Here is a 14,176-nt window from a genome sequence, read left to right on the forward strand (position 1 = left end):
TTTTAGCATTTCTCAGTGTCTTCTCTGGGAATGCTCAGTTTTCCATGTGTTTCTGATTTCTGCCTGTGTGCATTCAGAGCCAATTTCTAACCAAAACTGAATCATGGCTCCGTATTGATAGTAAATATTATTGATTCGCAATTTAGCTAGCTAACCCTTTTAGCCTGGCTACCTTATGCAATATAGTTAGAGTTCATAATTCAAATCTCATAAGTCTGATATACAATATAATTTTCAATTTGCGATACAGTACAAATTTGAGCAACAATACCAACAATACCTCATAACCAAATCATGAGATTTTGTAATGAATTGTGAAATGGGCTTCCCCCCATCTGCTTTATGCATGTTCTTCTTTTGTTCCATCAATATATTCTTTATCCTCTGAAAACTCATTCCTACACAATTTCAGCTTTTTGATGGTGTACCACTTCTGTTTATTTATTTATTCTCTGCAACATTCAAAGGTGACAAAACATTTTATCTAGAAAGGATCAATTAACCTGACTCCTCAGTCTAACTGTAAACTAAGATAAAAAAAAAAAACATGTAACCTATCTATGTTCTGCCTGTCATCGACTTTACAGAATACATAGTAGATTTCTACGTGCCAGGCTGTATTTAGCATAAAAGCAAGAATTTGACACTGATCTCCTACTTCTGAACTCTGAAGCAAAAAACTAATCCATGTACACTGATTTTTTTTTTTTTTTTTTTTAAATTGTATGGTCCAGTTTTATTCTTCCTGAAAATCACTGACCTTCTGTTTACATTCTTGTACACCCAAAGTTAAGGCAATCTAACCAACAGGTGGAACGGCACACAAATATACCAAAAAATGTTGTTCTGATAAATATAGCACCATTCAACTTTTACTAGAACTAACTTATGAGCAGTAACTGGTCAAACGATTGCTAGGTCCTTCTGATCCTAGCAATTTACGACATTGCTGGAGTTTAATGAGAACCTATATTAGCTAAAAGAATGCAGTGGTTTTAGACCCCCCCCCCCCCCCTTACAATTAACTCAATATCCTGTGTGGTCTGGATCAACCTACAGGACTTAAATCCAATTGACGTACGCTGGACGAGAGAACAATTTTAATACTAGCAAACTGGAGAGTAACAGCTCAACTACAACCCTGAGTATGCAATATAGTGTTACAGGTAAGCAGCGTGATGAATGAGCATCAGTGTTAAACCTCCTGGGATTAGAGGAGCTTCATAAAGCTGGGCAGGTTTACTCATCCACCGTGTGGGTGGGTGGGTGTGTGCGCGTACAGGGTAAAGAAACTGCTTATTCTAGTCGCGGAAAATCAGAAAGCATTAAAACTTCACCTGAGGCTGACACCAGGCGTTTTGCTTCTATGGAGCTTCTGTGTCCCCAGCCAAGTGAACCCCGTTCGCAGTGCGGAGGAATGTGCATTAGCTGCGTGCCGTGTGAGAGTCGGATTCAGCTCAGGTGCACCTCTCCCCGCGTCTCTTCCTTTCCACCTCAACATCCAATCCCGCAGATAAGGTGCCATTTCCCGGCCTTACCGTGAGCTTGGAATGCGCAACAAAGCAGACCTTCCATTGGTCCCGTCATTTTATACATTAAACAGCACTGACGCGTTCTAAGCAAGCGTGTATTGATTACACAGAGCAGGCTCACTTGCGTAAAATCCATTTAATCCTCGAGATTGTTCGTTTGTATAAAAAGCCACCAGGGAGAACAACAACAATAACGTTCATTTAAACCAAAAAAAACAATACGTGAACAACAGGAGGAGGCTACTGCACAAGTTTTACTTTGTCTTTTAAAACTCTAAACTTGGGATTTTTGGTGATTTTCTTGTTGAAAAGTGCCAACACCTCCTCTTCGGTTTTAAAATTACTGCCACCGGTGAAGGAGTAGTAGGCTGCCAAAACCTGCAAGGGACGGAAAATATTTGGTTTAGCAAATGTTAAGTCGGTAGCATTTAAAGACTACCACATTCAGGATAGAGGACTGAACTAAAGTGTGTCAGGCGTCTCACCTTCTTTCTAAGTTTCTTCACGGACAGCTCCTGGTCTGATGACTCTCTCAGCACCGCCTTGATGTTCCCCTTCCAGTTGAATTTGCCTGCATGAGTGATGGGAAACATATTTAGGCTTTTCGGTGCACCACACGGTTAATGAGGGTCATCTCCTCTGTGTAAACAGAGAGCCGACACTGACCTCTGCTGGCTTTGTTAATGCTAAATAGTAGTTTCTCATTTATTGCTGTTTAAATAACTAAGTGACACATAATGATTGAAATGGGATAACGAGACGTGGCAGAACTTTTATCTAAAGTCAATCTAAAGTGGTGTTACCCTGAGGAACAGCCTGATCTTCGGTTTCCTCTGACATGAGATCATCTGCCGTTTCATCAACTGCAAAAGAACAAGAGTTAATATAAAAGCTGATGCAAACAGATACACACCTTAAATTAGTTAATGGCATAATTATGAAAAGCATGCTTTTTCAAATAAACCATGTGAATGTAAAGAAGCAGTTTTAATTACATTTTGTTTTCTTGACATCCTCATTGTCAACCCCATCCTCTGTCTGATCATCTTCTTCGTGTTTTCTCTTCCTATCCTTCTTGTTCTTTTTGCATTTCTCTGGTTCTTCTTCTGCGGTTCTTTTTTCGTCCCGTTTGGAAGCTTTTCCATTCTTTTGCTGACGGGCCTCTTTTCGCTCGCGTTTGTTCAGCTTCTTCTTCGCATCGGTATTTGATTGGTCTGCGTGGTTCTCGGTCCCGTTGGTGTCCATGCGGACTGCAGGTTCTTTGGTTGGCTGTGCGGTCGGAGGAGCCTAGGATGATAGATGGGGGATTAAAATTAAGATACTTTCTTTGTTTTCTCGACACTTTCCTTTACATCCATTAACAAAACAAGCCAACGGTCTACTTTATCCAGTTATCCGTTTCTGCCAGTGCTGAGCTGATGGTTCTGCTGGACGGCGTCTTTCAAAGGGAAATAATCTTGGTGTTTTTTTTTCTGCTTGGCCCACTGCTGTGTCTACAGTCCTCAACGCTGCCAGTTTCTTTGTGCTTCTTCAACAGAAGCTTGAACAGCACATCCTGAAACACCGGTCTGATCACAGTTTGTCTGCTCCTCTCCCAGCTTTCAGCCTCCTCCACAGCGGTTTCTGCTAATGACCGTTTCAACCGACCTGTGACACTGATGAGCACCAGAACCTGTTTGGTGTCACTGGTGCAGCATACAGCTGACTGCAGCCCTACAGAATCCACGACCTTCTCCAAATATACCTACAAGAAGCAATGCTGGTTTGAAGGCAAAGGGTGGTAACATCAAATATTTATGCAGCTAATATATTTCTTTTAATAGCTGCTGACTGAGCTTTTACTGACTGTACTTGGGGGGTTCGTGGCCGAGTGGTTAGAGCAGCACGCTTGCACTCAGAGAAGGATGCAAGTACCCGGTTCAATCCCAATGCCGGCACTCTGGGTCTCTGAGCAAGACCCTTAACCCCCGATTGCTCCCCAGGTGCCGCACAGTGGCAGCCCACTGCTCCCCAAGGGAATGGGTTAAGATGCAGAAGTGAATTTCTTCATTGTGAGATCAACAAAGTTGATTTTTTTTTATTTATTATCTGCTCTCTTTCATCCTCCAGGCTTGATAAAGGGCTCAGAGCTAATCTGCGTTTCTCTCCTACATGAAGCCTCTAAAGGAGCTAATACTGCCATTACCCTTTTACTTTTCTTTCACCTAGAAAGTACTCCTGGATCAGTGCTTAATGTGCATTTTGTGTGTACGCTATGTGTTCTCAAACCCCCAGTCGGTCATGGCAGATTGCTGTTCACACTGAGCCTGGTTCTACTGGAGGTTTCTTCCTGCTAAAGGGGAGTTTTCCTCTCCACTGTCACCACATGCATGGTTGGTATGAGGGATTGCTGCAAAGTCAACGACACAAGCGACTGCCCACTGGCACAACGTGCTTGGTGCTACACAAATAAACTGAGTTAAATATATATTATAGGATATTCCTGTGTTAACTGGAGACCCCAGTCTCCAGTCAAGGTGCAGACATGATCATGTGATAAAAAATTATATTCGTAGATTTTATGCATTAGATCTAACTGAGCTTCAGCAATCTGGTAACACAGAACATTAATAGAATATATTAATCTATAGGTGTTAAAAAAAGAACAATTTCAACAACATACCGGGTTAAAGGGAACTGAATAGTTTTCAGATATTTACTATTAAAAGGTTTTGAAAACATTGTAAAATCTTTCAATAGTTTTACAATTATTCACTACTGTCTATTCAATTTTTATATCCAGGCTCCCTTTGGAATGAATACATAATCTTAATTGACTTAAATTTTGTGTTGGGTGAGAGTATAAAATCTAAAACAAAGAAATTTGTGCTTGTAAATGAAGGAATGTAGTTAGATGGTTATCTAAAAGAGCCTATACGCTAAAATTACTTACACTGTCTGCAGCAGCAATTATGTCCCACACTTCTTCCTGCAGCCCAGGGTTTGCTATTTTTAAACTGTTTCTCATCCAGTTCTGAAAAAGGGAAACAAAAAACAAAATAAAATTATGACTGATCCCATTGCTTCATTTAACCAGAATTCATTCCCCCATACCTTTCCCCCTCAATTAAAGTACTTCAGATAACATGTCACTGCCAATCTCTTCTTCTGATTATCAAGGAGGCTTTCCATTAACAATAAAATCATGTAACACTGACCTGAAACTTTGCCTTCTTCCTCGGTACGTTTTCATAAGCACTGACTTGGTGGAGCACATCTCTCAGCTTGGCACTGACCCCAGGTTTGCTCATGGCCTCATTGATTCTCTGTAAAAAAACAAAAACAAGGCAGCGTAAAGAAGAGCCAACCTCCTCACCCGTGCACCCACCGGTGGTCAAATGCGGACCGCTTACCTGCAACCACTGCTGCTGTTTCACGTCTCCCTTATTTGCCTTGGCCTCGTAACCTTTTCCGCCATACTTCTGATCCTCGCTGATGCACTTCACGTGGTTTTTGTAGTCCTCGCCCCTGCGTGACACACAAACAAGACAGGAGCCGTCTTAAACGTGGTTCTAAAGTGACTTTCGGCGCATAAAAAAAAAAAAGGGTCCCAAACCCCTGGAACTCGTTGACTTTTTGTAATGTCACGTTACACCCACATGTTACAATAGGCTTACTGGGATGCTATGTGATGGAACTACAAAATATAGTGCGTACTGCCTAATTATGATCTGGAAGGAAAATGACTCATGGTCTTCCAACTTCCAAGAGTAGTTTGCATTTATATTTCAGCCCCTTTTTACCCTGACATCTCAAAATATAATCATGTGCAACCAGGGGCGGTTCTAGACAGGGGCCAACAGGGGCCTGTGCCCCTGTAGAACTGTTCCTGGCCCCTGTTATGACCCCTGTACTAAAAACATTATATTAAATTTCTTAGGATGATAAATGCTGACAAAGATACCGTGACTGCCTGGTCATTTGGATCAGTTGTATTTTTTTTTTGTTTATGTTTTTACCCAATAATAAAATAAGAAAATAATTCAAAAGTAAATATAAAAATAAATAAGTAATAATAATAAAAAATTAAGCTGTTTCACGTTAAGCTCCAGCTGTATTGAAAAGAAGATCAGGGGTCTGCAACCTGCAGTTCCAGAGCCACTTTGCAGGCTCTTTGGCTTACTTAATACATTAAACGATAAAATGTTGACCAAGTTTTCCCCCCCCAAAAAAATCTTTTGTTCTGTGCACCTTTGAAAAAACACTGCCCCCACCCCTCCTGCAAAGTTTGGTCAAGAACCCCCATAACTTAGGTATATTGAAAGGAATCTTAATTGTTAAGTAGGGCCCTGCCCATGTGTAATTTATTCATTCAGCATTATGGTTTCAGGATGGTTTCTTTAGTGCAGACAGGGAAGCTGGTAAGTTTAGTCTAGGGAGAAGAATGAAGCTTAACTGAGGAAGAAACCTTTCAGTGGCTGGTTTGGGACGGGGCAGAGGTTCATCTTCCAACAGGACAATGGCACTAAGCAGAACATCAATCCACCTTTTCTCAGTTGTACTCATGGATCAGGATCCCTGCCAGAAGGCACTGTAAATCTAGAAGCCACCGGGGGAAAGGAAGCAGTTCTTACCAGAAGTCCTTTCCGCAGTCGATACAGGACAGAACTTGGCACCCGCGGCACTTCATCACGTGTTTATCGACCTGGGCTTTTTTCAGGGACTCGCCGCACGCGTTGCAGGTGAAGAACACCATGGCCGATACGGTTCTGTTCGGGAGTTACTTGTCGTAAACGCCCCTTATGCAGCCAGCATGCGCACCCCGGTAAAAACCAACCGGGATCGATGAGAAACCCTCAGGCTCAGATAGGACCAGGGGGACCGCAGCGCTCGGTCAAACTAAAGTCGGTCGGCTGATCTAACGAGCAGCAGCGATGCAGGAAGGAATGTCTGAACGCGGATAGATAAAGTAAACCTCTGGCTTGAAGACAGCGTGGAAAGCACACGTGAGGACGAACGCACCAGTTCCTTTCATATCAACTTTTCAAAACACACGCGACCAACAACGTCCGCGACCAGGAACCACGTGATTAGCGTTCCGTGTTCAAACGCAACCCCAAAATATTAGTTCCTGGCAAGTAGGCTGCTCCAGCAATGTTGCCGCCATGTTGTGAGTGGCGTGTACTTAAAGTGCAAAGGCAAGAATCGGTACACCTTCACAGCGCAAAGACATTGCAACCTGACGCCCTCGACAACATAAATAAAACAATAAATAGTATGTACGTGTTTTTTTGGTAATATAAAGAAAACAGGAGGTCATGTGTTTGTGTGCAAATTTACTTGTTTTGTTTCACAACAGGCTGTGGGGTTGTGTTCATCAGAGCCAGGGAGAACTTTCTGTGCAGACGGATTTTGCAACTTGGCAAACTCACCAGTAAGGAAGCTGGTGGGGATAATTATAGGGTTAACATCTAATTATATATAGGCCTACGTAATAAATGCTGCAGATTGAATTCCAACAACAAAAGCATGAAACTTGAAATAACAATCTGCTATAAGTGGGCATGTCCTTTATCAGCTCAAAGACAACCGCTATAAAGCTACCAAAACATGACCAAAAAACCAAGCGTACACAAGTTCCATTATTCCAAAGAACCAGGATCTATTGCTTAACAATAGCAACATATTATTATTATTAGTAGTAGTAGTAGTAGTAGTAGTAGTAGTAGTAGTAGTAGTAGTATTAGTATTATTATATTTTATTAGCATTTTATTATATAATCTTAGAATAATAATATTTTTTCCTTAGATAAAAACTTTAGGCAAAATGGGTACAATACCAAGACTTATATTATTAACAAAAACAAATAAATAGGTTTGGTCATTTCTGAAGTAAATTAAATGAGTAAGCAAGAAGACCGTGTGAGCTTCTCTTTTTTAACTTATCTCTTTTTAGGCATTAAATAGAAGTGCATAACTGTGTATATAACAGCACATCTAAATTAATAAAGTATAAACTTTAGTGTTTCTATACTTCGGAATACCTTTTGCAAAGTTGCTTTCATAGAACTCGCGGACGTGCCTGTTACAATATGGCCGGATCGTCTACGTATCGTTTCTACAGGGCAAGGAATGCGTCAAAGCCCTCGTGCCTGTGACGAGAGCAATGTTCACCAAAATATACAAAGCTTTAAAAAACATTTTCCCCAATTAAGTTTTAAGCAGCAAATTACCTCATGTAGAAAAAAAAACTATCCTGAACAAACTACCCGGTACGGTCTGTCTCACGTTTAAGGAAGTTCAAAATAAGTGTTGCACCAGGAAGTGACGTAGAATTGCTACTGTAGAAAAGTGACCGATCATCCCAATAAAAGGTGGGGGAAATATTTTTTTACTATCCGGACTGACTGCAGATGCATTTTTGCTAAACGGCTGATCATTACAAATACATATCTGTGGAAACAGTAGATTCCCACAAAGAAGTGCGCCATAAAAGGTTTACGTCACTTTCTATGGCCTTGACGCTACATCGCCTGCTCCGTCCAATTTTTGCATGGGTGGTCTCGTGAACTCAGGCTCTGCGTATTCCGCGCTGTTGTTGAACTATGTGCAATTATATTGTGATTTTTTTTTTTTTTTTTTACAAGCTAATAGGATGCTATCTGACCTGAGATGTAAATATCCTGTTTAGCCATTAGTTGTTTTGACGCTTGGCTCTTGTGTTTTTTGTTTTGTTTTCATAGAGTAGTTACAGCAGCTGGATCACCATGGACACCCTGTCCAGCCACAGCTCCTACCTCCTCCAGCAGCTCCAGGAGCAGAGGATTCAAGGGCTTCTCTGTGACTGCATGCTGGTGGTCAAAGGTGTCTGCTTCAAAGCCCACAAAAATGTCCTCGCTGCTTTCAGCTCCTATTTCAGGTGCATTGACGTCTTCATTTGATCCATCTTTGTTTGCGACTTACTTTTGAATCCCTGTGTACAGGTCCATCTCAAACAAACTTGAGTGTCATCAAAAAAGTTCATTCATTTTAGTCATTCAGTTCAACTTGAAACTCATATTAGAGAGAAATAATGTCACAGGTTTGTTTCATTTCCGAATAGTTATTTCAAGCATTAATTTTGGTGTTTGAAATTAATACAGCTAATGAAATCATACAATCAATTTTTTAAGGAAAAAAATATACCAATCTAATACAAAAATATTTTTAAATATAAACATCTATGTTAGGGCCTACACATTCGTAGGTTATGGAGCTGCCTGGATGTCCAGAGCTCCCTCCACAAGGAGCCAGTGTCTCACCAAAATTACACTAAGGTTACATATGTTTGCCGCTCTCCAAACATATTATTTGATCTTTATTAATTCCTTAAAGGGCAATTTCTTTACAGCTACCCAGTCCATTTGCATTGTAGGAAGGTAAAGACAGACAAAATCCCATATAGATAAATAAAAATATAAAATATATAAAAAAGGTGAACGGGAGCTAAAGATTAGGGTAATGGTAAGGAGGCTTTCCAGCCTCAAAGACTTATGCTCATCATCAAAGACAAATTATTGGAATACTAGTAGACACAAGCAAACAAATGATCCATTGATTATCTTTTGACACATTTCCCTTCAGAAACAAACTTCTAAGTTCAACGAAAGTAAGAATACATCAATTTTTTCACGGGTAGGCATAACTTTGCTTTTAACTTGGGGTGACAACGGAAGGAGCTAGGAGTTTGTCCTGTAACCGATGGGGTGCCGGTTCGAACCATCTCAGTCGATGTGTCCTTGAGCAAGACACTACAGCTCGCTTTGCCAGCTGTCGGTGGTCAGAGGGCCCGGTGGCGCAGATTGTGTGTCAGCCCTGCTTCTGTCCGTCTGCCCCAGGGCAGCTGTGGCCATAATGTAGCTCACCACCGTCAGGATGTGAATGACTGAAGGTAGCGTAAAGCACTTTGGGGTCCTCTGGACTTGATAAGGCGCTACACAAGTACAGGCCATTTACATTACAGTAGGCTGACATTTCTGTTGTAAACATCCTTTTTTATTGGTCTTGTATATTGTTAAAATTTCCATTACCACTAAGTCATAATCATCCCAAATAAAATAAATAATTCCATTAAGAATATCTATATGATCCTCATTTTTTGGAAGAGAATTACTGAAATAAATGTTCAATGCTAATCACATTTATTGAGCTACCTCTACGTGTTTTACTTGATCTGAGACTTGATCTTTTCAGGTCTTTGTTCCAAAACTCTCAGAAGAGCGACGTGTTCAACCTAGCGATCCAGGATGTCGGCGGCATCGGCCAAGTACTGGACTACATGTACACCTCCCACATCGACATTAATCAGGATAACGTGCAAGCGCTCCTGGACATCGCTCAGAGTCTGCAGGTCCCAAATTTGCAGGCCATGTGCAACGCTTTCCTCAAACCTTGCCCGCCTCCAGTGGAGATGCCTTCCTTTGCCCTCCCAGGCATGCTCAGCTCAGAGCACGACTGCCTTTTGGGGAGTAACCTGCCTCATGACGTCGACCTCCACTGCCCGTCCGATCCTCCGAGGTCCAGCTTCTATAGCGACATGGATCACGCACGGAGGATGCCGGTGACCGCGTCTAACAACAGCTCGGCGTGTGACATGCAAAGCGGCTCCCACGCACCTGCAGAGAAGCAGCTTGTTCACGGTTACAAACTCCGTAATTTCTACAGCAAGCAGTACTTTAAACAAAGTGCGATCCAGTATAACAACGCGTCCTCAAATCAAGGCCCGGGGCCTTTGGCTATGGTGGACGAGCAGCAATGTCAGCTCGCAATGAGCCAGGGCGCCAACAGCGCGCCCGTCGGTTTAGGCAACACGGTTCAGCCGAGCCCCCCTTGCACAGCTGTGACGGCGGAGAAAAGTGCCGCCTCCTCTTTGACACCGTCGAGTAATTTAAACGCCCCTGCCTGCGACCCGGCCGACTCCGCAATCAACAAGCCAGTCCGGCCCAAGAAGGCGGTTTACCTGAAGAAATACAACTACCTCCGCTCTCAGAAAGCCTTGGAGGAGATGTGCTCCGAGTCGGTCGCCGAGCCCATCCTCAGCTGCCCCAAGGAGAGCCGTCAAGGGGAGCCTGTTGCCCAGGCGGGAGCTCCAGGCGAAGCTCCCGCAGCCCCGGCAGGCGGCAGCCCCCTCGGTAGAGAGGAGTCTTCGGAGGCGGCAGACGCCCAGCTTCCCAGTCCCCCCCCTGGGAACCAAGAGGAGGAAAACTTGAAGCCTCAGCCAGAGCCTCCTCACCAAGCAGGGCACAAGCAGTACTGCTGCGACGTGTGCGGGAAGATCTTCAAGCACCCGAGCAACCTGGAGCTGCACAAGCGCTCTCATACTGGTATTACCTGCTTTTTTTTTAAGTACACACTTGACACCCGGTAACGGCATTCATCTTAAACGATTCACAAACACAAACGGAAATTTTTTCTGTTCCAGGCGAGAAGCCGTTTCAGTGCAACGTTTGTGGCAAAAACTTTTCTCAGGTATTTCCCGCTTGCCTTGTCTCGATTCGCGCGCGTTCTTTTAATAGTCGGGCTACGTGGGGCATCACGGGTTTTTTTTCTTACAGGCAGGGAATCTGCAAACCCATCTGCGGCGGCATTCCGGAGAGAAGCCGTACATCTGCGAGCTTTGTGGTAAAAGGTAATTTTACTTTCACAGTGGAAGAAAAATGTGTACATTTAACAAGCTTGTTATTCTAAATGAGCTCAGAAATATCAATTTAGAGATTGTTATTTAAGGTGGTAGCACTGTGGCCTAGCAGCAAGCAGGTCGTGGGTTCAAATCCTGACCTGGAGTCTTTCTGCATCGAGTTTACATACAAGGGTGGGGTTTTCTCTAAATTTTCCCCAAAAAATCTGTTGCCACCCCAGGTAGAGGTTTGTAAAAAGCATTAAAATCAATAGTTTTTTTCAGTTGCTGTAACAAAATCTAATTCTTAAACAAATCCAACCTTGATTTAAGTACAATATATATAGTGAAGAAAAAACAACATATTCAGAACAACTTATTGTTTTAAATAACCAGTGGCCCAAATGTTGGCACCTCTAAGAATCCTGTTATAATAAATATACACAAAGTTACTGGACGAGCTAAAGGGATTTTGCTCCAGCCTTTATATTAAAGGAGCATATATTGTATTGTATTGAAAAGTAGAGGTGCTGAAAATTATGCCAGTGGTGATTTAGTTCATAATAACTATTACTTAAAATGGGATACTTTTTCTTCATTGTACGGCCTTAAATAAAATGAATACATGATTGTTTTTTGTGTGATATGCAACTGCATAAAAAGTTAAATCTATGTTAAGGCTTTTTACACTTCTGTACAAGTCGTGCCATCAAATTGTAATTGTACCCTGATAGCCTTAATCATCCCTCTAAACTTATTTAAACAAATAGACATTTGATTTAAATGTTAACCCAAATCTTTGTTTGCCAGCTTCACTGCGTCGGGGGACGTTCAGCGTCACAAAGTAGTTCACACAGGAGAGAAGCCGCACCTGTGTGATATATGCGGCCGAGGTAACGTTGCGTAAACAGCAGTTTCCGTTCATCCCGTGTTTCTTCAAAGGCTCGGCCGGAAAATGGCTGGCTGCATATGAGAAATTTATTTTTTATTTATTTTTTTGTCTTTTTATGTCTCTTTCTTAGGATTCAACAATTTGAGTAATCTCAAGGAGCACAAGAGGACTCATGCAACAGACAGGACGTTCACCTGTGACCAGTGTGGAAAGTCCTTCAACACGCACAGAAAGCTGCTGAAGCACAAGGCCCGCCACGCTGGAGAAAAACCCCACAGCTGTGCCACCTGTGGTAAGGCACCATCTGTCTGGTCAGCAATTAGTGATAGAATAGCAGTTGTCCTTTTCTGGGGGTCTTTTTCTTTTTTCTTCAATTACATGAATTTTCTTTGTGCCGCCGTTACCGAAGAAACACTACGTAAAGTACAATTTGAAATGTTGCTGGAATCATGGCTTATTAATACAAGGATAATTATTGAATATGAGATAAAATGGTTGTGGTGAAGGTGACAGGTGAAAATTCACTTTTTCAAAAAAAAAAACTTTGAGATTGAAGATGGTATGTAAGGTTGTTTAGAGCCTTTGTGTTTGGTTCTGTTGCTGTTTAATGAAGCCATTGAAAACTTTTCTTTCTTTCTTTCTTTCTTTCTTTCTTTCTTTCTCTCCTTATCTGGGATAATCTAACACGTGTGCAGTGTTTTACATTCACTTTGCTATGTTTTCTTGTTTTTTTTCACCCAGGGAAGTGCTTCATTGGCTCAGGAGACCTGCAGCGTCATATACGATCACACACTGGCGAGAAACCCTATATCTGTGAGACCTGCGGAAAGAGCTTTACCCGCTCGGCCATGCTGAGGAGACACAGCAACATGCACTGCAAGGGCCCCCCCGTCTCCAGCCCCGCCACGGCCAGCTCTGAGCAGACCCAAAACTCAAACGGACCGGTTGAATCTGCAAACCCGCTCAGCCAGACTAAACCCTCGGCGGCAGCCACTGAGCAGCACTTCTCTGCCCTGATGCCTGACACAGACCTAGGGAAACCCTCTTCATGTAGTCCTCCGCCACCACAAGCAATGCAACCCATAGAGACTGCAGGTCCCAGCATGCAGCTTAGCCCGGCGCTGACCTCCCTCCCAGAGCTGCGCTCCCTGGTTCCCCATCACCTCCTTACATCCAGCCACCAGGAGAGAGGCTTAGCTCTGCTCCCCGCAGACCGCATGAAGCAGAACAAACCGACTGAGGAGGCTGTGTACGGCCCATATGTGGAGAACGGCAATACGTGTATTGACAGGGACCCTGCAGGGAGACCCTACCTGCCTCCCTCGGACAATCACTGCAGTTCCTTCCCAGGATCCAGCAGGCCCTACAGGTCGGGTGAAGGCCAGTTTATCTCCAGCGTGACTCTTTGGGGCCTGGCCATGAAGACGCTGCAGAATGAGAACGATAATGACTTGGAGCAGTAAATTATCGCATCCGTTTCAGCGAGGAACAACTTCGCCACAACTAAAAGTCATTTGAAATAGGTTTTTATCACGTGAGCGGCTGCTTTTACCTCAAGGGGAGTTTATAATAGTGCTAAAATACGTCACTGGACTAAAAAGAAGTTTAACCTTCTAGACATCTGAGAGTTATGATAAAAACTTGAAATTAAAACATTAAAGTGATCCAGCTCTTTAAACAAATGGGTGATGGTGTTCTGGCCCAGGCTCTGAATGATGAAACGGCGGATGTTTAGCCTGTGACAGCTCATACCGGAGGCCCGCTTGTCTTTAGGGTATGGCACAAACATTGAACATTTTAGACATTTACGTTAGGATAAATTACTCTTCTGTTAGTATGACAGCCTGCAACAAACCACAATTGTTTATTTTTATATACAGCATTGCACTTTAAATCCTTGCTTAAAGCACAGATCTATTTTTTGAATTATATTCAGGTAGCAATAAACCAGTTCTGCTTTATTTAAGTCTGAGGGTTTTTTTGTTAAAAAGCAGTTCTCAGCACTGTTTTCTCAATGATTTCAAATATTAAATATTGTTTAAAATCTCAAATAACACTCTTAAACCTCCCTGGTAAGGTCTATTCAGGGGTTCTGGAAAGGAGGGTCCGTCGGATAGT

At 42.6% G+C, this 14,176-nt stretch overlaps 2 protein-coding genes across 6 annotated transcripts; one reads left to right on the forward strand and one right to left on the reverse strand.

The window, feature by feature from the left end:
- Positions 1-1,649: 1,649 nt before the first annotated feature.
- On the reverse strand, positions 1,650-6,612 carry lyar (Ly1 antibody reactive homolog (mouse)). Its single transcript, XM_012862231.3, has 8 exons — positions 6,146-6,612; positions 4,925-5,039; positions 4,730-4,837; positions 4,465-4,545; positions 2,528-2,819; positions 2,336-2,395; positions 2,018-2,103; positions 1,650-1,910 (listed from the first exon to the last, which is right to left on the reverse strand). The coding sequence occupies exons 1-8, from the start codon at positions 6,265-6,267 to the stop codon at positions 1,773-1,775; spliced, it is 1,002 nt and encodes a 333-aa protein (XP_012717685.2). The 5' UTR covers positions 6,268-6,612; the 3' UTR covers positions 1,650-1,772.
- Positions 6,613-7,829: 1,217 nt separating this feature from the next.
- Positions 7,830-13,745, forward strand: zbtb49 (zinc finger and BTB domain containing 49). 5 transcript variants are annotated; one of them, XM_012862227.3, is made up of 8 exons: positions 7,830-7,885; positions 8,255-8,430; positions 9,744-10,873; positions 10,972-11,018; positions 11,105-11,178; positions 11,977-12,059; positions 12,189-12,350; positions 12,800-13,745. In XM_012862227.3, the coding sequence occupies exons 2-8, from the start codon at positions 8,279-8,281 to the stop codon at positions 13,519-13,521; spliced, it is 2,370 nt and encodes a 789-aa protein (XP_012717681.2). In that variant the 5' UTR covers positions 7,830-7,885; positions 8,255-8,278; the 3' UTR covers positions 13,522-13,745. The 5 variants fall into 5 exon arrangements, with proteins under 5 accessions (XP_012717681.2, XP_021171926.2, XP_036007742.1 ...); XM_021316251.2 differs by having other exon boundaries at positions 8,260-8,430; XM_036151849.1 differs by having other exon boundaries at positions 7,856-7,885; positions 8,269-8,430.
- Positions 13,746-14,176: the final 431 nt, after the last annotated feature.

The sequence above is a fragment of the Fundulus heteroclitus genome, chromosome 20 (assembly GCF_011125445.2).
Source record: "Fundulus heteroclitus isolate FHET01 chromosome 20, MU-UCD_Fhet_4.1, whole genome shotgun sequence".
Classification (NCBI taxonomy): Eukaryota; Metazoa; Chordata; class Actinopteri; order Cyprinodontiformes; family Fundulidae; genus Fundulus; species Fundulus heteroclitus.

What these genes read in the sequence shown, in the direction of transcription:
- lyar (XM_012862231.3), bottom strand. Translation starts at nt 6,267, where the DNA reads ATGGTGTTCTTCACCTGCAACGCGTGCGGCGAGTCCCTGAAAAAAGCC. An exon ending in GACTGCGGAAAGGACTTCTG is followed by an intron (nt 5,040 to 6,145) that starts GTAAGAACTGCT and finishes TGTGTCACGCAG; the next exon opens with GGGCGAGGACTACAAAAACC. An exon ending in TGAAGAAACTTAGAAAGAAG is followed by an intron (nt 1,911 to 2,017) that starts GTGAGACGCCTG and finishes CGTCCCTTGCAG; the next exon opens with GTTTTGGCAGCCTACTACTC.
- zbtb49 (XM_012862227.3), top strand. Translation starts at nt 8,279, where the DNA reads ATGGACACCCTGTCCAGCCACAGCTCCTACCTCCTCCAGCAGCTCCAG. An exon ending in GCACAAGCGCTCTCATACTG is followed by an intron (nt 10,874 to 10,971) that starts GTATTACCTGCT and finishes TTTCTGTTCCAG; the next exon opens with GCGAGAAGCCGTTTCAGTGC. An exon ending in GTGGCAAAAACTTTTCTCAG is followed by an intron (nt 11,019 to 11,104) that starts GTATTTCCCGCT and finishes TTTTTCTTACAG; the next exon opens with GCAGGGAATCTGCAAACCCA.